This window comes from Seriola aureovittata, chromosome 7 (assembly GCF_021018895.1).
Source record: "Seriola aureovittata isolate HTS-2021-v1 ecotype China chromosome 7, ASM2101889v1, whole genome shotgun sequence".
Lineage (NCBI taxonomy): Eukaryota > Metazoa > Chordata > Actinopteri > Carangiformes > Carangidae > Seriola > Seriola aureovittata.
The window spans coordinates 10773675-10798801 of record NC_079370.1 but is presented as its reverse complement, the minus strand read 5'-3'; the positions used below and the strand labels follow the sequence as shown (position 1 = coordinate 10798801).

The following is a 25127-nucleotide window of genomic DNA, read 5'->3' as shown; positions in this document are numbered from 1 at the left end:
ACAGGTTACAGACTGAGAACCCTTTCATTTTTTAGTTTTAATCAGCAGGCAGCCACAGACGGTGTGAGGCAATCCCTTAATAGATTACACAGCCCTTTTTCCACTTTATTGTAAGGCTTTTTCTGTACCTCACTGGCGTGGATGTGGCACACAGTTCTCATGTGACACTGGCAAAGAGTCACATTCATCTTTTCTTTTATTCTCTTCATTTTTAGAGAGTGTGATATCAGTCATTAAAGCTGCTAAAACAAAAGTACAGACGGACATTACAGAGAGAGGGGAAAGGACAGTGTCTCCCTTACTTACCTTCATCATATACAGTATAAATACAGTATATACACAAATGCAAGCTTTACATGAAAAGGCAGCAAGATGAAGAGAGTGAATGTGTGGGTAAAAACTGAAAGACCATGTTGTAAAATCAGAGAGCTGTTCATGGTTGGTGTAATGGTCCCATTGTGGGATGAGGAACTTCTCCACTTGGATGGATGCAAATGAAAATGTGTTCCAGTTTCAGTCTGTCAGGTTTGTTCAGGCTCTCACAGCTCATCTTTGCCCCCTGTCACCCTGCCTCTCCCTCTGCTCCTCTCCTTCGTTGCTTGGCTCCGAGCGTTCCTGGTGGTGGTGGCGCTGCCCTCCGCCTCCTCCTCGTCCTTTTTCACCACACTCTGTCCATCTGCAGCCCACAAGGCCTCTGCCTCCTCTCGCTCCTGAGGAAGACAGACAAAAGTAGAGCAATGAGTATCAAAGTATTGATTTCCTGTGGCCCCTATGACATGAAAAGGCAAGTAGTATTAGAGTTACTATTTAGTTAATATTCAGAAACTTTAATTTTCCTGTTTTTCTGTGGTAAGTCATATTAACAAGGAGGCTCCACCAGCATAAAGTGGTTCTCCAGTATTAAGTTAGACTATGTAGCTTTTGCTGAACATTCAACGCTGGAGCAACAAAGGACAACTGTGGATAATGATATAAATATTAAAACATAGTATAACAATAGCACTAGTACAGAAGACCCAGTAATGTCAGTTACACAACGTTGCTAACATTAGCTAGTATCAGGCATCATAAGCTCCTGGTCATAGCAGACCAAGTAAGGTTGTAGCAGCAAAAACCTCTAAGCACGGGTGTGTTTTCTGGCTTGTCATCTTTAAGAGGAAGAAAAAATGTGTTATTTCTTCTTTGAAGTTACACTGAATTAAACAGTCTGCATCATGCTAAACACGGGTAAGCAACCCTAACTATTTCAACATTATTGAAATAATTGGCTCAACTAATAAACAGCAGCTCTTCGGAGGAGCATCTGGCACATCTGTTATTATTATTATTTTTTTTACAAATGAGGACACTGCAATTTCTTTACGAATGGATTTGGAGACTGAATGATAATAATTTTTCCCAGTGAATCTACAGCATGATGAAGCTAAACGTCACTGACATGGTATGATCACAGGCCAGGTATTGCAAATGACAAAACACGAAAACAACCACCAAATTTGCATTGTGCTCCGTCTCCAGCTGGTCTTACACCGGTGTCGCAACATCAACAACCACATGACTGCAGGCTACTTGAGTAGGACGCACTGCTGAGTGTTGTCATTATGCTCACCATGTCCCTGTAGAGCTTCTCCTTTGTAAACCACAGGGCCAGTGAGCACCGCCGGCCATTGGTCACTGCAGTGACACCGTGGGGATTCACTGGACCAGAGGAAAAGCCCACCAGTCGACCACAGCTGGGTTTGACTTGAGCCTGGAGACAGGGGAAAAGGGAAAAGGTCCAAAAAATATTTGTATGCAGGTTTAAAAATCACAGAATTAAATGATTTCTGTCTATCAGACCAGGTTGAAAAGCATCTTACTGTTACGGTCTTGGCATCCCGGTTAGTGAAAAACAACTCTCCACCATCAAAGTTGTCATTCAGGTAAAGAATGGCACTGTGAGAGAAACAGGTTTGATGCGTTTGACAGAATAAAATAACACTAACAGATCTATTTCTCTTTTTCTCTCTTTCCCCAGGTCTCTCTCTCTCATTCTGCTTCCATGTGAAGGAGTGAAAGTAAAAACAACGGTAATATCACTTGATTCAAGAATACTGTGTGAAAAAGATGTTATTTACTGGAAGAAAATGACATTACCTCTGTCTGTCTGTATCTCTAAATATTATTTATGTTAAGAGTTTGAGACTACATGAATTATTAATTATTGAATGTGTGTACCTGAGGTCTCTGTGTATGAATGCTGGTGGTTCCCTCCAGCACTGCTTGGTCTCTGGCTCAAGGAGACAGTTGTCAACATGGACGGGGTGAGAGAGATCCAACCTGCCCTCCTGGTCACCTGAGAGCACAGAAAAACCAAACAAACCATTATTTTACTTAAACAAAGGTTCACAGCATCAGAACTCTTTGAAACTCTGTAGTTGTTTTTAGATCTACACGAGCAGATTAATCTCACTTCGGAGAGATGTGGATAATGTCGGGTGTTACCTGCGACAGCACTGCGGCAGACCAGGTGTGTGAAAGAGATGAAGAGCCCTGAGGGGCTCCTAAAGTAGGAGTGCAGCAGGACTCTCACTCGTTCGCCCAGCTCATGTAACAGCTTGGCATCTGATTGGTTGACAAGGCCATCCTGAGCCAACTGTGAAAGAAGTTAAGATTATGTTAAAAAAAAAAAATCAATTTAATAAATTATGTTCAAGCATGAGATTACCACCACACACCATGATAATATGATTCTTAAATTAATTCATATTCATTTCTTGAATTATCTCCCGTTCACCCACCTTTACAGCCCTGAGCACTGTCAGGCCCTCAAATGTCTCATGAGGTGTGTGCGGAGACCGTCGTCCTCGGTAACCATCTCCAGCTGATGCGGCAGCCTATCAGAGTCAAGAGGAAATGAAGGTGAGTGTTCCTGATTCTATCTGATGAGGTCCGACTCTTTAACAATCTGAACTTACTGTTGCTAACTGCAGTACTCTGTCACACTCCTTCTCAGTCATGACTCCGTCCAGTACTACGCGATTTGTCCCGTTCAGAACCAGTTCGTCCATGGCGATGGTCACACCCACCCGAGGGACCGCACCACCTGGATAGAAGACAAACAAGAGAGGGTGAGAGAGGAAATTGCAGACTGCTGCAGACTTGAAACGAAAGGGTGGAACGACTCACACCTCACCTGCAAAAAAGCCACTGTCATCCACTTCCTCCTGCTGCTCTCCCTCTTTTATCTTCTCATGCATTTTCTCTTTTTCAGCTCTAACAGTAAAAGACAAAACACACTCAGTCAACATTACATTAACTTTTACTAAAGCACAAGTGACTGAATCAGTTTTCTTCCTGTGTGTCTCACCTCCAATTCTCCATCAGTGATTTGGGTACAACATCCTCTGGAGTCCAAAGATCCTACATGGAAAACAAGCATTAAACTCTTTCAGGGTAAGATTTAAAGTTCTTCCTCATGCCCATCAGAATATTATTTATTTGGCATCAGTGCTTACTGGGTCGGTGAAACTGAAGTCAAGGTTCTCCATACCAAAATACAGTAGCTTCTTCTCCTGCAAAGAGCGACTGATGTATCTGACAATCTCCTGTATGACAAATACACATAAACTTGCGGTCAAACATGAAAATTAACGGATGAACGAATGAACAGTGATTCCTCAGCTCCTTTTATGGGTTCAGAGAGGACATTTATGTTTGACAAAAGAAAATGGCACAATTGTCAACTTGATTGTTCCCACATTAAGCTGAAGAGATTTATGGATTAAGAGAAAAAAAATCAAGGAACTTAGATCATTATTATCACCATGGTGGTGATTTTAATATAATGGACAGTGAGTGGTACCTGCGCAGGCTGTGTGCCTTGTGACTCTGTGTCTCCTCCTAGTGTCTCATAGTAGAGCTGCAGGTTGTCTAAAGAGTCCTTGTCAGAGGGGTAAAACAGGAGAAGAGAGCGCAGAGTCCTCACCGCTCCACTAATGTCACCAGCTGTTGGGAAGCAGGAAAGAGTGGCACTTCATGCACTGTATCATCACATCACATTAAATAATCATCATGATGAACTTTAAACCCTCACCTTTAAACTGTGCAATGTGCAGATGCTCCAGCTGTGTGGGCAGGTAGTCCTCCTGAGCAGAAATCCTTCCAGGTCGCGTGGCTACCTGAGTCACACAGGACTGCCGGCACGAGAGCAGCGAGAGAGAAAGAGCTAGATGGGAAATAAAAATGGCAAAAAAAGGAGTGCTATATCTTTTCTTTCTGTCTGTGCCAAGGCGAAACATTAAGGCTGCAATCTTTTATTTTTGTTTCCTTCTTACCAGCGGATTTCTCGAACACACCATCTACACTGTCCACTCCCCTGTCCTCAGGCAGCCGTTGGGAAGCCACCTCACACTGCAACCTGCACTCCTCTGTCTGCCGCAGTGTTTCATTCACACACGCTTTCCATTTCTCTACTGCATGCACCCAGTCAGAGGAGGCCTCATGCTGGACTGCAGCATCATACAGAACCTGGGTTTGATAGATTTGAGAATAATATTGTTCTATTAAATACAGACAACTCTGCTAGACTGGATTTCGTGTCGTTGGAAGAAAATGAGAGTATAAGCATAAAACTGTTCTGTTAATTAAAAGATAAAATGGTGGCTGAAATTTGAGATAGAAGCGGATGCCATTGCATGGACCGTCTAAGCTAATTTCAGACGAGCCTAATCATGTTATAACACGTGTTTCTGAAAAGACAAAATCAGTTGCTCAGACAGAGGTCTTCAATGAGTAAAACTGAGTTTGGATTGCATGGTTGGATAACAGAGAGTGGAGGTGAGAGAGAGAGGAATTCAGTCCCCCAGGCCATGGCTGGCTCTCCCTATAGTTACATCTCCAAAATATTTCTCTTTGAATACACTTAGATAACCGTAACCCACTGTGGCCACTCAGGGCAGCCAATGTACAAGATTACCTAGTGTAACCCTATTCCCTACTCAAATCCATCACCCCCCTATGCCTCACCCAGTGCTTCTCATTCTCAATCTCTCTGTCCTGGAAGGCCTCCTCGGTCACTCCTTCCATCCTCCTGTACTTCTCAATGTTGTTCCTCATCTCCAGGTGACTGGGGTTGGCCACAAAGTAGGTGTGAGCTGCTGACGCCGCCTTCTGCAGCTTTTCCAACTGATGTGAATGAAGGGGAGAGTTTGAATGACAGTTGTCATAGAAAGACAGGAGTGTTGCAATAGAATACAGTTGTGACCTGAGTCATAATTAGGTTTAGTGAATCACAGCACAGACATGAAACCTCTTGCCTCTAAATGACACTTTGAAATAAGCTAACATGCACCTCTACCAACAGTGATGACAAATGGCCAATTAGTAGAATACCACAGACCTTGATGACTGCCTGGAGAACAACTTACCTTGTAGTATGTGACCTGCAGGAAGTTGTAGGGGTTGCGAGAGCTGAATTCATATTCTATGTCTGAAGAAACAGGGAGCTGCCCTGCAAGGGTCACAGAACGTCCAACACAGAACCTTAAACACTCAGCTCTCTGCTGCACCCAATCCAAGACCCAGAGGTCCCACAGACTCCCCTCCGCAGAATCTAACAATACAGAAAACATGAATCATTTTTGGGGGTGAAATATACCACTGAACATTGTCTGTCATATATACAAAGGATGATTATGTCTAAATTATAAACACTGTTTATGCACTGTCAACATTTGGAGTAATAATGGAGCTTCCTCTATTTGAAATGTACACACTATATTAATATATAATAATAACAGTTTAAATGGTACATATTACCTATGAACACTAAATCAAAATATTATTATTATTCATGCATTAATGTAAAGGCAGGATTTTACTGTTGTGGCTGGTTGATTTGGAGCAAGTTTTTAACTATTACACTATTATAGGACTGTCACTAATTACTTTTTACTAATAATTAATATTTATATGTTCTGTTTGTTTCTGATTTTGCCACGCACTTGCCTTCTGCTCTCGAGGTCAAAGTCATATTTAAGCCACACACTCAGACACTGAGAATAAGGGATGCTGCCAGTGACTTCATAGTGTTTTAGTTCCCCACTAGTAATTATCCTTCATCCAAAGAAGTTAGTTTGGCTAACTGCCAGGCCTAATGCTACTAAAAAGTGAAGGGAAACAGATGAATGTCATAACTTTAAGCAAGTGTTTTATGAATTCCTGAAGACTTTAACATGGTCCATTATAGGAAACAAGCTCAGAAATACTGTAGAAATACTGTGTGGGCAACTTAAGTTTACACATATGTGAAGGACATAATATGAGGAGGGGTGGCAAGTAAACATGACCTCATTGAAAGGGTTCACCAGCCAAAACGTTTGGTAACCACAGGCATAGGAAATGAAAGTGAAGCATTACATTTTATTAACATATTACTGACTGTTATTATATCATTCAAATGTCAATTTAATTAATTTAAATGACTAATAAATACCAATTGAAAAAAGACCATAATAGTAAATCGGGCACACCATTGACTCTAGGGTCACCCAATCACTACACCCTAAAGGTGCAAACAGGCGCGCGTGCATACACACACACACACACACACACACACACACACACACACACACACACACACACACACACACACACACACACACACACATTCACACACACGCACACACACGTATATTTATCACCTCATTACTTACCCAGTTTGGAGAGCGCCTCTCTCCCTGCTGCGACACAGTCATTGTGACACTGCCTGCGGACTCTGAACAGTGATTCCTTGGTCACGATGGATTTCTCCAGCTGTTCCGCAGCTTTAGCCCACTCCTCACCAAAGTATGCACGCACCCCGCTGTAATACAAAAAATCATACGGCGACAGAAGTGACAAAACATTAGCGCTGCCGCCACCCGGAGTTACTGCAGTAGCACTAAGTGATGCTGGAATAATTAAATGAAGCGCCACGTATACAGTGAAATGATCGGAGAGCTGCGCCATGGTCCGAGAAACCAGCCCTCTGTGGAGGAGACGGAGCTGGGAGACGAGGAGGAGGGACTATGGAAATATTTAGGGAACGAAGTAGACTAACCCAGAAAGTTTCCTCCCGTTTGAGAAGAGTAAATGCTGTCATTTCATTTGATGTATGCACTGTGCTCCTCGTTAATGTCACTGACTAGTAATTCCGTTTCTTTAAATCTAGTTAAATTCAACTTATTGACTTGTTTTGAGCTAATTAACGCAACATAATGTGTTTAACTGAATATTATTCAGCAACTGCCGAGTCGTTGTATTCTCCTCTGTGGCCGCAAGAGGCAGACGTTGGTACGGTTCAACTGACGTTACCGTAAATGTACAAATAAATAGGTTGAACGAAAAATAAATCTCTTTCACTCTATTTACAACAAAGAGGTCCAACAACAGTCATACAAAACACAATATAAGCAGGATTTGGAACCAGACTATTTAGGTTTGTGCATGTGAAATTTACTAAGAATGATCAACTCAATGTAGGACGTATTCACACCTGTCTCACTAACCACAAGATAGGCTACAACATCAGATTAATTACATCGATCTGTACATTATAGTTCCCATTTCCTAATTGATAAGACTCTGCATATCTATCCAGAATAAATAAGAGTGAACAAACATGAATGAAAAATGACAAAAGAGTTTCTCTATCTGAATTACAAAAATCATAAGCATAATTTATGTTTAGCCTAAATCTTTCTAACATTTCTTTTACATGGTAAATTCAATGTTAAACCCTAAAGGATAATTCTTTAATTTGGACTGGCACTGAATATCAGTATCCCCAATAAAGATGTGCATAAAACTCACAACGTTAGTCTCTATGACAGTATCCTTAAAAAATAAAGAGAACCAGTGGGAATTGCATCTATTCTTTTCTGGTGGAGGAAGTATTCAGATCCTGTACTTAAGTGAGAGTATTAATAACAAAGTCTTGTGTTACAAGTAAAGGTCTGCACTGAAAGTGTGACTTAGATATAAGCATGTTACTGGAAAATGTACTTGAAGTAATCTGCTCAGAGAAGAAAATGCCCCCTGAGTGTTATACTATTATATCTTGTATCAATAGATTATTATAATTTGCGCATTAATGTAAAATAATGATTTTACTGATATGATATTTTACCAACTATTTTTTTCTCGATTGATGCGATGGGGATGTAAATTCACTGCATTACAAAATCACGACAGGTGCAGATACTCTACAGATTACGGTACCGAGGCGCAGCCCGTCGGCGTGCAGGCAACACAGTTCGTACGGCCTTCTCTCAACACAAGGCAGCATCTCATGATTCATTCAGCCGAACACAGACACCAGAGGACGGGCTAGACAACGGGCACTCTTCCGAGCCGGGGAATTAAGAGGCTGGGGGTCCAAACTCAGAGGAGCAAGTGTCCCACTGAAAGGCAAAACTAGCTCGCTTGTCATGGCGGATGTTGGTGAGGTTTTGATGTCGGTTTTGTCCACAATTCGGGTTCCGAAGCCCGGGGACCGCGTCCACAAAGACGAATGCGCCTTGTCATTTTCCTCGCCGGTGAGCCATCTTCCCTTTACAAATCTTAACGTCAGCTAATAAACAGTGTTGTTTCATTTCTCCCTCGCTCTCACTATCTCCTGTTTTTATCTAATGCGACGTTATGTCAGCGCTGTCCTACTTTAACGCACTGGCTTCCTAGATTTTACTGTTTCAACTAACTAGCAAGCTAGCACCAAGCTAAGCTAATAATGCACTGTAATGGAAACTTAGCTGCTCTAGCTTGTTAGCTAGCTAGTGTAACCGGGTATGCTGTCAAACTAGCTAGCAAGCTGACTTGGTGGTCTTTATGGTCACAACTGTTGCAGGACTGTTCAAGGTTTTTTTTTTTAACGTAACTCAACCCATAATACCTCAGCCATTACAACTGAAGGTCCTCGTGGATTTAGATAACATTAAACCAGTGCTAAGATGAATTGCAAACATTAGCAGGCTGATTGTGGAGCTAGTTTGCAAAAAAAAAAAAATAGCAGCTGATGCTGTCACCCACAATGCCCCCAACTTAAACTTCCAAGTGATGTTTCACGATAGAAAGAGACGAGGACAGGTTGAAGCGTTGAACATTGCTTGTGTCTTCTTTACAGGAAAGTGAAGGAGGCCTGTATGTGTGCATGAACAGTTTCCTGGGCTTTGGGAGTCAGTATGTGGACAGGCACAATGCTCGGTCTGGCCAGAGGGCTTACCTGCACATCACCCGGACTCGTAAGGCTAAGGTGGTCACTTAAATATACTCTCTGATTTACTTTTCTTAAAACTGTGGTAAATTCCACACCCCCATTGACACATATGTAAATTATGTTTTGACATTATCAGCATAATCTCTTTCCATAAACAGTGAACAAATCTCAACACCCACTGATATTTTAAGTTATTCTCACAGAAGGAAGATGACAATAACTCTGGATCTGGACACCCACCTAAGAAAAAGCCCACCAGACTGGCCATAGGTGAGTGCATGAAAGAGTATTTACACAATCACATTATATCCAGCAGTCCTATTTTGAGCCTGACCTGTGTCTGTGTCCCAACTTGTTTCTGCTTTGTCAAGGGATTGAAGGAGGTTTTGATGTGGATCAGGAGCAGTATGAAGAGGATGTAAAGGTGGTCATTTTACCTGACAGACAGGAAGTGGCATCAGATGACCTCACTACCATGCCTGACGTTGTGAGAGAGCGGGTGAGATATCGTTTGTGTTTCCTAGCAAGAGAAATGTTATTATTCTGTTAATGCTCTATCAGGGTTATCACAATGGTAATATACTACTTTACAAATTAAATTTTTTACGATACAGTTTCACAGTACCAAACACATTGTCATAAAATGAAAACACAGTAAAAAGCCCCTAGCACAGAGGCTTGCTGCAAACATAGGCAATCTTCACAGATCTTTGGCATTTTAGTCTTCATACAGCATCTTGTCGATATATCCCTTAATTCTAAAAAATGGGAATACACAGGGATATGTGTGTAATAGACTTTTTTAACCTCAGTGATAAAATAGTGCAGAAGTTTCATGAGCTGTTAGTCAGGTCTAATTTGTTCCTGTTTCATTTGCCATCCCTTAAGGTGTCCCTGTCAATGGCGGGTATAATGGCAGCTGACTCAGTGTCTCATACCTTACAAGTTCAACAATGGGACGGAGAGGTGAGACAGGAGTCCAGGCATGCCGCTGACCTTAAACAGCTTGACAATGGAGTCAAGATCCCTCCCAGGTGAGACATGAGGCCCCAACTGTTCCTAAATTAAACCTACCATACAGTTCCTCATAGATCCAAATTTCCCCGCCTGAGGATCATTAAAGTGTTATCTTATCTAGATTAGTGACTTCATGAACAAAGCTGCTTCTATATTTCACTCAAAATTGATGAAAGGATGTGCAAACCTGCAAATACAATAGCTGTCCCTACATGCTGTTAAAAAAAAAAAAACCCTAGCAGTTGCAATGGTGTATTAAATTAAGTGAAGTCCAAGTAAGGACACATTTGCTTTTAGGATCTGTTGATCCATTGTCACATTACTTTATTAATGCTGTTGTGTCTCCTATGATATTCTATTATTCAAAACCTGCAAGATCTTAAAAAGCAATATTTCACAACATGTGGAGGGTTTATTTTACTTTTCTTTTCTCCATTTTAGTGGCTGGCGGTGTGAGGTGTGTGACCTTCAGGAGAATATTTGGATGAACCTGACAGACGGCAAAGTGCTGTGTGGTCGCAGGTATTTTGATGGCTCTGGGGGCAACAATCACGCCCTTCTTCACTTCCAAGAGACTGGATACCCACTCGCTGTCAAACTCGGAACCATCACTCCTGATGGAGCAGGTAAGCAAATGGCATGACCTTTTTTTTTTTTTTTCCTGTGGTTAAAATGTTAAAATATCAAGAACATAATATATGACCTCTGGTGAGTCTCCATCAATAGACATTGTTGACCTATATATAGTTTGTCCATTTATCTGAAGTTTAGTGCTTCATTGCCTTTGATTTCCGTCACTGTTTTGTGTTTCCAGATGTGTATTCCTATGATGAGGATGACATGGTACTGGATTCCAAGTTACCAGAGCACCTATCTCACTTTGGGATCGACATGATGACCATGGAGAAGGTAAGTTCTTGTTTTTCTGCTGTTTTGAGTGGAAGCAGACTGTTTTGTTTTGTTTAATTATTCTCTCATTGAACATTGTAAATATCATATCTGCCAATTTTTCCTACTGGTATACTATATTTAACATTGGATCAAGTTCTTGTAGACGGAAGTACTGCTCAGGCCTCTGCTTTGCAATTGGAGCGTTATAAATTAAGTCAGAGATATTAGATTCTTTTCTTGTTGGCTGACATCCAGACAGTTATGGCTGGCTCTGCCTCATAGAGCAGACAATGATTACATTTTATTACTAAGGGGTCAAAAATTCAGCTGCACTGATAGAGAGCCAACAGCGCTTAAAAAATTTAAATCTCAGAAATATCATATTGTTAATAATTAGTCGACTTTCGTGATTATTTTTTCTTAGCAGCACACTGCCAATATATGCGTATATGATGTATTGTTATCCTATTATGACTGATGGACTATGATAATGCAGTCGTATCTCTTCTTGTGTGCTTGACTTTAATGGCATACCCATCACCATATCCACCTACTTTCCCCAGTTTCAGATATTTTCCTCAAAACCTGTTTCTTCTCTGATTTCCTGCTGCCATTCATTTCTTTGCCACCTGCTTTTCTCAGAGCGCAGACTGTTACAGTTGTCAGAGTCTGATCTCTTTACCGCTCACTGTGTACTGAATTGTTGTTTCTTGTCTTGCTAATGTATTGCTGCATGCACTTAATGATGTTGCACAGACAGGGGGTGGAGGAATTTTGCTACAATGGAGCAGAAGACAAAGTGCAGCACTTAGTGCAGTGATGATGTGTTTTGTCGTTTCTTGCTCGTCTGCCTGCTGTCTGAACTACTTTGTATTGGATAATTTTACTCATCATTCTCAAAACTTTACGAGTGAAGGCTACTGTGAAAAAAATACATTTGCATCCTTCATTCCTTTATAACGTTAACTTCTCTGCTCTCAGACTGAGCGGACTATGACAGAGCTGGAGATTGCTGTGAACCAGCGTGTGGGGGAGTGGGAGGTGATCCAGGAATCGGGGACCACTCTGCGTCCCCTTTTTGGCCCCGGGCTGACGGGCATGAAGAACCTGGGCAACAGCTGCTACCTCAACTCGGTCATGCAAGTGCTCTTCACTGTTCCAGACTTCCAGAGCAAGTCAGTGCCCTCTTCTTTTTTTTTTTTTTTTAATTCTCATTGCCTCCATCCAACCTGTCCCTTTCATTTGATATGTTGACCCTGTCATTTTCAGTAGTAAAGAACAATGTTGATTCTTATGGCAGGCAGTGAAAATATTGTGATCATGTGCATCATTACAGTAGAGGTGATTTAGTTATTACTAATTTCTTGGAAATTCCTCTAAACATTTCAATCCAGCATTAAAAGTAAGATACTGAATGCAAAAAATTAGTGTCATACAAATTTTGTATTCATGCCTTCCAGGTACGTTTCTAACATCGACAAGATCATTGATGAAGCTCCAAGTGACCCCACCCAGGACTTCAAAACCCAAGTGTGAGTGTCTGTCCATAATGTTCTGTTATTTTTACCATTGGATGTCCGCAAACACCCTTCAGTGGTCTGGCAGGAACATTCATTTTAAGTTCAGATGTGTTTATATGAATTGAAATACTCCATTCATATTGCTAGGTTTTAGACAGACTTATATTGACACTTGGCCTTGAGTCATTTAGCTCTATTATGTTTCAGGAGAAAAGAGCTTTGCTCCTACAATGTCTCGTCTAAACTGACAGAGGCTTTCATTGTGAAAACAAAAGTGAAACCTTAGTCTGGTACAGTCTACATTGCCCATGTAACTTGACACTTTTTAGCTGCCATTGAAATTTAATGTTGCACAAACAGCCAGGTTTAGGGCAGTAACATGTTTTACACAGTAATCTTATGTTTTCAATGAAATCTGGTGGACGTGATGTGTATGCAGCCTGATTCTAAACAGTCTTTGCTTTTGTTGCAGTACAAAAACTTTTTTTATTCCCAGCAGAGATAAGAAAGTCTTCTCTGTGATTAGACATTCCACCATGTTATTTGAAATCCAGAAATACATCTAGGCCTACATCCAAATCCTCCTCCTGTGTGAAACGCTGGTATATTGTTGGATGTGCAGTGATGTCAGCTTTGTTTGTTTATCACAGAGCCAAGCTCGGCTACGGTCTGTTGTCAGGAGAGTATTCCAAACCAGCACTAGACCCTGGAGATGAAAATGGTGCATCTGAACCCAGGGTAAGGGAAGCGATCAGTCACAGTGGATTTACAAAGTCTTAATTTTCACTGATATCCATGATACACTTGGGATTTACTCGCATAAATGTGTGAGAATGTGTTCTACCTAATATTAGCTCTTGCCATTGACAAATCAGACTGTTCATGCTTTGTGTGCAGGGAGACCAAATTGGCATAGCACCACGAATGTTTAAAGCACTTGTTGGGCGGGGCCACCCAGAGTTCTCCACCAATCGACAACAGGATGCTCAGGAGTTTTTATTGCACTTCATAAACATGGTGGAGGTAAAGTAACACTCACAGCCTCTGCTTCTCTTTTTGGTCCCCAGCTATTCTCTTGTATCATTATTTCTTTTTACCCACAGAGAAACTGTCGCTCTGGGCCTAACCCATCTGAAGCCTTCAGGTTCCTGGTGGAGGAGAGGATTGTGTGTCAGCAATCACAGAAAGCCAAGTACACACAGCGGGTAGATTACATCGTTCAGCTGCCTGTGCCCATGGACCAGGCTACCAACACAGGTGATGGGCAGAAAGGATACACTCTCCAGATCTACATATAATGAGCAATGTCCACTGCATGGTGGGGTGCAGAGCACAGGGCGGAGGCAAAGGCTAGCATTGGGTTACATCACCAACATGTGCCAGGTAGCAGGAAAGCACAGATAGAATTGAAAAACAGTGCAACAAGTAAAGACTTATTTCTGAATTTTAATTTTAGTTTAATTCTCATTTTGATAAAGAATCACTTATTCTCCCGATGAGAAGTGGTCAGTCTGGAAGTGGTCACTCATTCGTTGCTCATTGAAAGGTGATGACAAACAATGTCAAAAGTTGAAAGTGACTGCGTTTGGGTGCAGCGACAAAGCATAAAATCCAAACGGCACTTAATACCCCAGGTAGTGCAGTGCTACGACCAGGTTCAACATCCCTTCACTCTCTCCACAGCAAAGCAGTTGCTCTGCCAGTGCAGAGCAATTCTTCCACTGATCATGTGAAGAGAGCTGAAGAGTCAAATGATAAACTAGACTACCTTTGTTGCATTTGTTAATCAGCTATAAAAAGCAGAAGTGATAGTATTTGAGCTATAGCATGATGGATATTTGAGGTTTTTTAAAAATCTAATAATGATATATGAGTATGTTTGTATAACATGAACAGATCTGGTAAGGATATCTTAAATTTTGTCATTAAAGAGTTTTGACTAAGATTTGTGCTGAGTGGAGCATTTTACAGTTAGAAAAATAAACTTGTCAGTGCTTCAGTATGGACAAAAAATGTAATGGAAACACTGTCTGAATTACCTTAAACATATATTTAGTATTTCTGCACAGAGTGATAATAATCAGCTGACACATACAGCTATATCTCTTATTTATCTACAGTAAGCTAATATGGGCTGATATGTCAGCCTGGCCCATTTCAGTTTAACTCTGTTGTTAGGTGTTCAGATAAGGGTTCAGTAAGTGTGAGACTTGATCCAAACAAAATTGAAACAAAATTTACATTTATAGACTCATGTGCATATGCTTTGTATTCTGGGTTATGTTAATACTTGTTATTTAACAATTTTTTGGTTTTACACAGAACTTGGTGTGCAAGTTTTTTTTAAATAGTTTTTCAACTATTCACATATTTCTGTAACAGAAGAGCTCCAGGAGGCAGAGCGCCGGCGTGAGGAGGGGGACTCATCAGCTCCTACAGTGCGTGCACAAATCCCCTTCACAGCTTGCATGGCGGCCCTCAGTGAACCAGAGATCCTCACAGACTTCTGGAGCTCTGCTGTACAGGCCAAGACTACTGCTACCAAGTATGAAGAGAGACAGCCATTTACACGACTGACAGAGATTAATTGGAACCAATTTTTAGATGTATTTATTAATATCAGCTGTTGTCTCGTTTGTCAGAACAACCCGCTTTGCCTCTTTCCCTGACCACCTGGTTATCCAGATTAAGAAGTTTACCTTTGGCCTTGACTGGGTGCCCAAGAAACTGGGTGAGCAGAATATGTTATTAATTGTTTTTGTCTCAGAGATAGATATCTTTCTTACTGTACACAAATTTGTATATTCCTGACAGTTGGACAAACTAGGAAATTCATGTTATAGAGGCTCACTGTCATTTGTCAGTGTTTATCAATGCACTATATATACTCCAGAGCGTCTTACATGCTTCCACTTAGGTCACCGCTCTACATCAGTGCAAATCAGTGTGAATAATCGGAGCAAGTACTGATGCTCAAAGCTACATGAAATGGTTCAACTAAAATTAGCAACATTAGTCTCAAAAAATCTAAGTTTGATAACTGGCCATGGGATTACCCCCCCGTTAAGACATATGGAGTCAAAGTGACAGGCTGTCCCTTGACTCTCTCACAAGCCCCAAGCTTGTGGTAGTGTTTAGTGTTGAGATGGAAATTTACATACTGTGCTCCGATTGAATTTTTTCCTATTTCCACTAAACTGGTGCACGACAAATTAGGTGATTTCCTCAGCCATGTGTTAACACACATAGTCTTTCTTATTCAAGTCCCAGTAGCTCGTTAAAGTTAAATTGCAGAGAATTGGGAAGCTGTTAATGGCGATGATAAGCTTTTCCTCCATTTTGTTTTACTTTTATATAGTTGGGTGGAGTAAGAAACAACTCTGATTGAATTTCCCGGAGAAATCAAAACAACTGTGAATGGTTCTCCAGGTTGTTGACTCTGCTTGTTAGAACACATTTGCATAGAGTTGTAGTCAACTTCCCTGTATTGTGCCACTGGGTGACTTTTGTGTCTTTGAGCAATGCTAGATGGCGCCAACATCTTTTTTTTAAGGTCCAGTTTTGCAATGAAAAGCATCGTGTAACATCTTCGGTTAAGGTCTGTATGTGTGAATAAGGTTAAGTTTAATAGTGTATCCTGAAATGTCCTGATACAGGATAACAATGAACTTGTTTTACATATTATTTATAATGAACACTGGCAACAATAAACTAATAATAATTCAGAAAAAACAAACATTTGAGCTGCAGTGAAAGTAGTTTTGAGTGCTGTATAATTTTTGATTCGATGCAGATGTGAGTATCGACGTTCCTGATACTCTGGACCTGAGCGCACTATGTGCAACCGGCCAGCAGCCAGGGGAGGAGCTTCTCCCAGAGGTGGCCCCGCCCCCACTCATGACCCCAGATGTGGAGGTTAAAGGTATCCTGGGTTCCCATGGCAACGAGGAGGACGACTCACTCTACTCCCCACTGCTGTGTCAGTCTGTCTGTCATTTCTGCACTTTTTCTTCTTCCTCTGTGACACTCTTATTTGTCGGCCCTTGTTTCCTCCTTGTCTTCTTTTCTGCCTTTTCGGTTTTCATGAGTCCTTCTGTTGCCTTATTATTTGTTTACTTTTACATTATATGAGGTGATTTGAGTTCCATTTATAGAAGCCATATTTTAAGGGTTCTGTTTTTGTAGTATATGGGTTGATGTTTCTATATATTTTCTTTATGCCATTTTGCCTTTTGTTAATTTCTTTTTAACCTTTGTTAATATTAAGGAAATGCACAGGGAACAAAACAACAAGAAGAGCAATGTTTTTTCCTTCTGTAAATAAACAGTTTATACAAAAAAATGAAAACCAGCAAACGATACAAAATACATTTTTCACAAAGTACATCCAAGTAATTCAACTCTTTCCTCTCAACAACATCTCAGCTCCCGTCCTCGATGACTCCACTGTGTCCCAGTTATGTGAAATGGGATTCCCACTGGAGGCCTGCAGGAAAGCGGTGTACTACACAGGGAACACTGGAATCGATGCTGCCATGAATTGGATCATGGGCCATATGGATGACCCAGGTGTGTAGAGCAGTGGGAATTCACCAGAAAACATCATCAGCATCTGTCTGACTGCTCTTCTCAGTCCTCATATTCTCCTCTTTCTGATTGGCTGCAGACTTCTCAGCCCCCCTGGTGTTGCCAGGCTGCAGCTCTGTGACCACTCCCACCGAGAGCCTGTCTGAGGAACACCTGGCAACCATCGTCTCCATGGGCTTCAGCCGAGACCAAGCAACCAAAGCACTTCGAGCCACGGTTAGAATCAAATTCCTTCCAGCTAGAGATGGGGGTTTGACTAATTTCACAGGCCACTAGGCTAAAAGTATGACTGTGCCAATACAAGCACAGCTGCCTCTTTTAATTCAAACTGTAATGTAGCCAAGTTTTCATCATTCTCAGGGAGACTACCTATTGGTTGTTTTTGTACCTCAACAAAATTAGTGGCAGGATTTCACTTAAAGTTGCATCCAGCTAAGCTGACTGATATGAGTTAGATTTTAGTGTGTGTATCTCCAAGATTTCTTTGGTTGTGATTAATAATTTACATTGGCTACCATGGTTTTGCCTACATATCCAAATAAAATGGACAGATATTAGTTTAAGAAGTGAGAAACAGAAGAGATGAATCCACTGTGGGACAGAGCAAACCTGCTGAAGAATGAGAGTAGTGGACAAAATAGTCAGAAAGCACCCGATGACCAATTCAAAATATCTGTTGGCCTTTTAGCTTTTACTAAAGCAGTGACAGATACTTGCGTAAGCTCAATTTAGGTTAGTCAAATGTCGTTTTTTACCTGTAGATCTTGGTCACGACATCTAGAAAAATATTGTTGCCACGTATTTGTCGGCGTGTCACTTGTTTTGCACAAGAGAACTAGTTGAGGAAAGAGCTTCAGGTGCCAGTTTGGGTGAACCTCAAACCTCCACCCCAGATGATCAAGGTAAGCTAAGTTTTCTGTTTCTGTGCTGTTGTCCCCTTCTTAGCTACAGTATCAGTCTCATGTTGACTTCGCTTCTTATATTGAGAAACTACCCTTTTGACTACTGTTGCTGAGAGTCACTATTATAACATTATCAAATGTTTGCCTTCTTATAGGAGTGAACTCATATATTGAGAATATATATTCTTTATTAAAGTATCACAACCCAATCACCACATAATGTTGTGTCAAAACTTAGTACGATCCATTCAGTGTATTTTGTAGTTTCTATAATCGGTCAGTCTCTGAAGAAATGGCATCAGCTGTCTTTGGCCCTCTCACTTATAAAATACTTAAACAATAATCAAAACAGACTCCTCATAAAGCTTATATTTAACCAAAACCTCCATTTGCAGATATTACTCTTAACTGGTGTTTGTTTCTCAGAGTAATGTCCTGGACCGGGCAGTGGACTGGATCTTCTCCCACCTGGATGACCTAGAGTCCATGGATGTGTCTGAAGGAGGCCGCTCAGCCGCAGAGAGCGAGGGCCGGGAGCCTCCTCCTGGGCCCCGTGTCAGAGACGGACCAGGCAGTGAGTCCAAGAGAGAGGAGACATTCTGAATGATCATTACCTCAGATTGTGTCCTCACAAATTAGTATCAGGGATGTGATCTGAAACATGAACTGTGGACAGCAGCACTACCATCTTCTATTTAAAGTGTTATGTTCTTCTACTTATCATTTTTTGATTTAATATTTTATAATATATATTATATGTATTTTTTTTATTTTTGAACTCATGTTTTCTCTCCTCTATCCAGAGTACGAGCTGTTTGCATTCATCAGTCACATGGGGACAAGCACGATGTGCGGTCACTATGTCTGTCACATCAAGAAGGATCAGCAGTGAGTGTTTTTCTGCACTTGGGTTTCTAGCTTTAAGTCACAACATGTTGTATATAAAGGCCAGAAGCACATATTATATCCTAACCAGTTGTTCATTCATCCAGTATGACAGAGGAAATTTCTTAAGAGTCATACTGATTATATTGTAAAGGAGTAGCTGATTTTATGGTGCCTCAGCAGGGGGCACCATACTCCAGATCTGGTCTGAACAGTAAACTTTTCCACAGCTGCTGATGTGAACATAGTGTAAAGTATTAACCTGTCATAAAACCAAGGTTTAAGTGGTTTATATCCACTTAAGATGAAAAAAGATTTATTTCATATTTCCATCTGTTCTTGTGGATCCTTCTTTGAACACAGGAAAGTGCCATTATGTCCTCTAATGTTATGCTGTTTAGTTATTTGGTAATAGCAGGTGTTATCAAACGACTCTTTGTGAACAGTGTGTCCTCTCTGTTTCTTAGGTGGGTCATCTTCAACGATCAGAAGGTGTGTGCTTCAGAGAAACCTCCCAAAGACTTGGGATACCTCTACTTCTATCGGAGAGTGGCTGAATGAGACAAAGGAGCTTTACACTTGGGGTGAAGGAAGAGAAATGTGGACGCTACCACAAACACGCAACGACAGCATTCATAGTCGCACCCCACCAAGCTCTTACAAATGCCCTGGCACGCTTCACAACTGACAAAAGTGTAAATAAGTCTCTCAGATTGCATATATACAGTGAAATAAATCTGTGCAGGTGTGTACAGATGAGGTGTTGGGGTGGGGGTGGGGGTGGGGGTGTGTCTTTTGCTCCACTGATTCTATAATTTACCAAGACATTTTTGCTGAGTAAAACTGAGAACCACCTGAGATCAGTTAAAAGGCTTGTTCTAGGTTTTATTCAGCAAATGTTTCCAGATAATTCAGAAAACCTGCCTCATGAAACAAGCCCCAGGACTGTGGTTACTAAGTCTATTCACTCCATATTAAAAGGGTTGCTTAACTGTCACCATTAATCCATGTCCTGATTATTGATTTCTACTGCCGTCAGTAGCCACTGCCCCTCCCCATCAAATTATTGCTTCTAGCCCCCTCTTCTTCTATTGGGCGGCTGCAGCTTGGTGTCCTCACCTAAGTCAAACACCACCTCCTCCTCCTCTGCCTGTTTCAGTGAGGACGTAAAAAACAGTTCAACATCAACAATACGAGGAAATGTCAATAAGTCAAGCGATAAATAACAGTACAAATGTGTGTCACAAAAAGGAAATAAAAAAAAGTCAAAACACCAAATCAACTTGTTTTTTGTTAAAAGTTTGGTGAGGGTGATATCTGGGTGATATTTTTTGTTTTATTCTGTTTTTATTTTGCAAACAAATCCTTTGTTACTTCTGCTGTGACAAATAAAGAATTGTCCTTCTGTCATTCTGCCGTTTTTTTTTATAAAAGCATTATGGTGTGGGTTTTCCTGCTTCAGCTCGCCCACTCTCATTTCTTTTTTTTTTTTTTCCATCTTTTCGTTTCGACATGATTAAAAAGTTGACCAGTTTACATATTGCTGAGATTAACATATCAAGCTTGTGTAGTTTTGGTTATTTGTAATTAAGTAGTTTTAAGCCAATGTACAGAGCTTTCCTCAGCTGCACACGGAAACAAAATCCTAGACCTAGTTTGCAAGAAGGCGCGTACACAAAGAGCAAACCCCACAGAGCTGGGGTTTGCATTGGCCTACAACTTTCCAAAGAGCAGGTTTCTCTTTAGATGTCTTCCGCCTTCTACAGTTTTGTATCCTTGCTCTCTTGAGTTTGATGAAGTGAAGCACAGAGAGGATGAGGAAACATTTTGGCCTCCAATAACAGCACGAAAGTCGCTATACTGCCTCAAAATTCAGGTAAGATCTCAAACTAAATTACGAAATCAAGCTTTATATTGTTAAATGAAATTATTGGATTCATTGTGAGCATTCTGAAACTATTTTTTGCTTTGTTCGTACTGAAGTTCAACTTTAACTTAATGACGGATGCAGCAACTTGACATGCTGCATAAACCTTTAGTGTGCAAATCCGATTGTAGGGGTTAAAGATGCTTTCAGTTTACATCTATTGTTCAGTCAGTGATGTGAAATATACTTACACCATGTTTAAAGAGACTTAAAAAATAATTTTGTTTCCATTTCTGTGACATAAATTATCTGGCCTGATTATAATTATTGTGATTTTCAGTAGTAACCAAAATAGAAAGATATAATTTGTGGTTTTAAAATGAAAATGAGAAATGTCAAATAAATATAAGTATTTCACCTTCCTGAAATGAATTCTTAAACCTCTGAAAATTATGAAATGTATGAAGGAATATAGAGAGAGACAAAGAGTGGTGAATTGTCAGAATTTTTATGATCTCTCTCTCTATGATTTCTTTGATTCAGTTTCCCTATTGGTTATAACTTTTAAAAAAAGCAATGATTCTGTGGAACAAACTTCTTACTTCTGATGAACGATCACATACCTTTGGAACAGCTCTACGTCGAAGCATCTTAACATGCGTTGTTCATCGTTTTAATTCAACTCAAAAGATACAAAACACATGCTGGAATTTTCCCAGTGATTTGCTTCATTTTCAAGTCTATGAGGCAAATTTTATATTTTTTTATACAAGAGATGGAAAGAGGAAGGAAGTACTGCCATGTCTTGGTGGTTAATGATCACATGGTTCTTTGTGAGGTATTCATCTCAAACAGAAGCCGTGTGTGGTATTTCTATGAAACGCTTTCACACCATGAACTACCGTGTAAATTGTGTTTTTCTTTATTGATTTAATCTTGATAGAAATGTTCATTTGTGTCTGTTATTTTTAGATCCACCATTCAGAATGAAGACCATTGTGTGGTTGGGGTTTGGTGAGTATTATTTCTGAAAAATGACATAACTTTTACAGTAAAGGGTTTATGACTTGCTTGTCACTTAGATCTAAATACGTCTCTTATATTTACAAGACTTTTTTTTTTTTAATCTACCTGGGAAAATATCTGTTATTGTGTTTTACTCGTTCCAAATGCCCACAAATTCCCTGAATTCAACCTGATTAGTTGTCCTTAAACCTGACATTCACAACATGAGTCTCGAATGCAAAGTAATTATGATATAATGCAAAATCATCAGTTTGTCCTTAACTTAATTAATACACAGAGCTTGTGGTGTCCTGTGAATATATGATACTAAATGAAGTGTGCTTCATGAATGTGATCCTCTCTCTTCAGTGCTCAGTGCACTCTCTGCTGCAGACGAAGTGATCAAAACAAGAATAGGGCAGAGTGTCACGTTGAAGTGTGGACCCAACCCCCCAAAGGGAGACCTGTCATGGTTGCATGGAAGTGTTCGGATTTTTAATGTTAATTCAAAGTTCGGCTTTCCTCTCAAAGGTAGTCATAAAAACACATAATACAGCAAAGTATCATTTTATAATCACCATTGTTGCTGTTTACACTACATGTATTCTCTGCATTAGGTCCAGCTGCCGTTCATTCGAGATCAAAGGTGAAGTCTGGGAAGGACCTCGAGATCACTGGGGTGAAGAGAGAAGATGCCGGAAAGTTCACTTGCATGGCAGACGGGAAATCTGTTGAGTACACACTTCTTGTGGTTTCAGGTCAGCATCAGATCCAAAGAACACTGTATTTGCAAAGAAAAATATTTAGCATTGCATGGGATTTACCTCATCAGGACAATTAGAGTTGTTGATCAGAGAAAGGAAAGTGCACAGTAAATACTTATGTTCTTAATGGGCATCATTGTATTGTTTTAAATGGATATTCTTACACCCAATTAGATTGATGTTAGATTAATGTGTATTAAAAATACACCAGTATTTGAAAATAGTCGTTGAAGTGAATTGGAAAAGGGAGGAAAAACTTAAAATGAGCAATGGTTAAGATCATGTTGGTTCAGAACAAAAAGTTTACTATCATAGCTCAGTGTCATCAACAATAATAGCAAGCAAATTTAGTAAATAACTTTTGAAGAATTCATTAAAAAAATAAATAATAAATTCTGTTGTTTCTTTCTGTGTCAGTTTCGGCCACCTCCACTGACGATTTTCGGGCAGGTGGCACTGCTATCCTCCAATGTGATGTAAACGGTCTGGGGAAAAGCCCTGAAGTCGAATGGAAGAGGCCAAATGAAAGTAAAGTGCTAAAGCAAGCGAAAGTTAATCTTAGTTCTGTAGCCCCCTCAGATGCAGGGACCTGGGTGTGTACGTTTTCCCATAAAAAGGTGACGTACAGTGAAGACCTAGTCATCGAAGTTAAAGGTATGACACTGCAGCTTCAACCCAAGAAGTTGTATATTCTTCTTACCACTACAAAAGCTACCCATGTGGTCAATGGGAAAAGCAAGATGTGCTGTGTTTTTGCTTTCAGGGCCTTCCACTGAAGCACCTAAATCATCCCCGACCCAAAGCTCAAAGGTCAACCCTAAGTCATGCCTCAAATGTGCGTATTACTTTGTTTTTTTGTGTAAACCTTCTGACTGTGACCAGGGCTGCTGAAAGTGACTCTTCACTGGATATGTCATTGGCTCATTATCCTTGCTTTCTGCAAATCTGTTTTCTTTACTCAACCAGGCGGTAATAACCATCAGTCTGGGTCCGGTTCTGTTAAGCTCAGCTGGTGGATGTGGGTTGCAGTTGGAGTTGGCTGCCTGGTTGTGATTCTCCTGGTAGTGTTTGTCATTGTATTGTGCAAGAAGATCAGAAGAAGGAAGGTAAGTGAAGAAAATCATCTTGGGCCTCTCCACATGCTGCTTTGTCGAGAGGATGAAGGAGCATGGATTTTTCTGTAGCAAACAAAAATCTTATAATTTATTTTTTTCCACTACAGAAAAAATTACAGAGGATGAAGAATGGCCGACAGTCACTGAGACCCAAGCAGTTCTGCCAGTGTAACCGGTAAATGTTCTTAACTTGCTCCTATCTAAAAAAAAAAATCCCTTTACCCCTTCCCCAGTAATCTCTGTTCACTTTACAGATGCTTTCTAATAGACTCTATTCATTTTATATTAATGACTGTTTGACCTTCATTTATACTGTGCCTTTTACCGAGCACTTCATTATTGTGTCATAATTAGTGTGAAAACTTCTCCTCTCTCGTCTCTTTATCGCAGACCAACAGCTGCAGGAAAACCACAGCAAGGGCGTAAGAAAGGGAAGCCATCAGCCCTCCCTCTGCAACCCCTGCTAAAGGAGTGACATGAAAGACAGACTGAAGAAAGGAGAGACAGAGAAAAAGAAAGAAAAATGAAAGGAGGGGGGAAAGAGGAGTAGATGGAGATAAGGAAAAAGAGAGAGCAAGTGAAAGAGAACCACAGTGTGAATACGGCATGAATGTAAATGGGCTTTTGAATGCTCTTGATGAAAATGAAGTAAAATCAAATGTAATGATGTGGGCACTTTGAGCTTTTTCACCAGATATAATCAGTGGACAGAATGCAAATAGGCCGTCCCTCTGCAGGCCTATTTGACAACAGTCTGTAATTATTTTGTTTTTTACATTTATGCAGCATATTAACATGTTAAGCCTCGTATATCCCTGCATACAGCATTGTCAACTCCCTACCACTTTGCATCTTAAATAATATTCAACTGATTTAGATATATTTCTTCCTTGTGTTTCTGTGTGTTCGATAGATATAGACTTGTCTTTATTTCTGTATGTTGTAAATGGAAAGATTGAGGTACTGTACTGAAATTTAATATCTACTCTTCAGTCAATAAACTGTAATGAGACCCAAATGCAAACTTTATTTCTATCCTTGTGGGATGGAGGGGGAGCTTCTATCACTAATGAAATCACACACAGTAAAGCTGACTATGCAGTGTTTTCTGTCAATCCCCTATGTTTAGATTATTTCAGAACAGTGGAGAAAAGGCGAACTCCACCATTACCGATAGTAATCACAATATAGAGAGGTAATTACAAGTCATATATACTGTACACTGAATGGCTAGTTCAAGAAAAAATGCCAAGTATGCGTAGCATCAAAGGGGATTGAAAATAATAAAAAAAATTTAATGATTATAACTTTTATGGCCTTTTTCAACATAATATCAAAC

The 25127-nt window shown here is 40.3% G+C and overlaps 3 protein-coding genes across 6 annotated transcripts; 2 read left to right on the top strand and 1 right to left on the bottom strand.

Annotated features, from left to right (window-relative positions):
- Nucleotides 1-178: 178 nt before the first annotated feature.
- On the bottom strand, nt 179-8320 carry p3h3 (prolyl 3-hydroxylase 3). The gene is made up of 17 exons (XM_056380508.1): nt 8237-8320; nt 6696-7047; nt 5409-5593; nt 5008-5166; nt 4317-4509; nt 4076-4207; nt 3845-3987; nt 3498-3587; nt 3350-3402; nt 3176-3255; nt 2958-3085; nt 2781-2876; nt 2485-2635; nt 2218-2335; nt 1860-1935; nt 1610-1750; nt 179-710 (listed from the first exon to the last, which is right to left on the bottom strand). Exons 1-17 carry the CDS (start codon nt 8318-8320, stop codon nt 540-542), a joined length of 2352 nt encoding a protein of 783 aa, XP_056236483.1. The 3' UTR covers nt 179-539.
- Nucleotides 8281-20447, top strand: usp5 (ubiquitin specific peptidase 5 (isopeptidase T)). 4 transcript variants are annotated; one of them, XM_056380201.1, is made up of 20 exons: nt 8281-8558; nt 9143-9271; nt 9427-9505; nt 9607-9734; nt 10124-10269; nt 10694-10878; nt 11067-11161; nt 12125-12318; nt 12604-12675; nt 13314-13401; nt 13561-13686; nt 13767-13920; nt 15046-15208; nt 15306-15394; nt 16457-16642; nt 17089-17232; nt 17330-17466; nt 18579-18726; nt 18956-19040; nt 19505-20447. In XM_056380201.1, the coding sequence occupies exons 1-20, from the start codon at nt 8451-8453 to the stop codon at nt 19596-19598; spliced, it is 2550 nt and encodes an 849-aa protein (XP_056236176.1). In that variant the 5' UTR covers nt 8281-8450; the 3' UTR covers nt 19599-20447. The 4 variants fall into 4 exon arrangements, with proteins under 4 accessions (XP_056236176.1, XP_056236179.1, XP_056236177.1 ...); XM_056380204.1 differs by having other exon boundaries at nt 8282-8558; nt 9439-9505; nt 16457-16585; XM_056380202.1 differs by having other exon boundaries at nt 8282-8558; nt 9439-9505.
- A 126-nt stretch (nt 20448-20573) lies between these two features.
- Nucleotides 20574-24826, top strand: LOC130171960 (T-cell surface glycoprotein CD4-like). The gene is made up of 9 exons (XM_056380324.1): nt 20574-20913; nt 21877-21918; nt 22279-22440; nt 22527-22667; nt 23091-23327; nt 23437-23508; nt 23640-23779; nt 23896-23963; nt 24179-24826. The coding sequence occupies exons 2-9, from the start codon at nt 21891-21893 to the stop codon at nt 24261-24263; spliced, it is 933 nt and encodes a 310-aa protein (XP_056236299.1). The 5' UTR covers nt 20574-20913; nt 21877-21890; the 3' UTR covers nt 24264-24826.
- The last annotated feature ends 301 nt before the right edge of the window (nt 24827-25127 follow it).

Bases quoted from the DNA above. Each gene is read 5' to 3' on its own strand.
- p3h3 (XM_056380508.1), bottom strand. From the start codon at position 8,320: ATGAATCATGAGATGCTGCCTTGTGTTGAGAGAAGGCCGTACGAACTG. The intron at 3,588-3,844 runs GTACCACTCACT...TTTGTCATACAG, and splicing joins AAGGCACACAGCCTGCGCAG to GAGATTGTCAGATACATCAG. The intron at 3,256-3,349 runs GTGAGACACACA...TTTTACTGTTAG, and splicing joins TCACTGATGGAGAATTGGAG to AGCTGAAAAAGAGAAAATGC.
- usp5 (XM_056380201.1), top strand. From the start codon at position 8,451: ATGGCGGATGTTGGTGAGGTTTTGATGTCGGTTTTGTCCACAATTCGG. The intron at 10,879-11,066 runs GTAAGCAAATGG...TTGTGTTTCCAG, and splicing joins CATCACTCCTGATGGAGCAG to ATGTGTATTCCTATGATGAG. The intron at 17,467-18,578 runs GTTAGAATCAAA...TTTGTTTCTCAG, and splicing joins CCAAAGCACTTCGAGCCACG to AGTAATGTCCTGGACCGGGC.
- LOC130171960 (XM_056380324.1), top strand. From the start codon at position 21,891: ATGAAGACCATTGTGTGGTTGGGGTTTG. The intron at 22,668-23,090 runs GTCAGCATCAGA...TTTCTGTGTCAG, and splicing joins CACACTTCTTGTGGTTTCAG to TTTCGGCCACCTCCACTGAC. The intron at 23,328-23,436 runs GTATGACACTGC...TTTTGCTTTCAG, and splicing joins CCTAGTCATCGAAGTTAAAG to GGCCTTCCACTGAAGCACCT.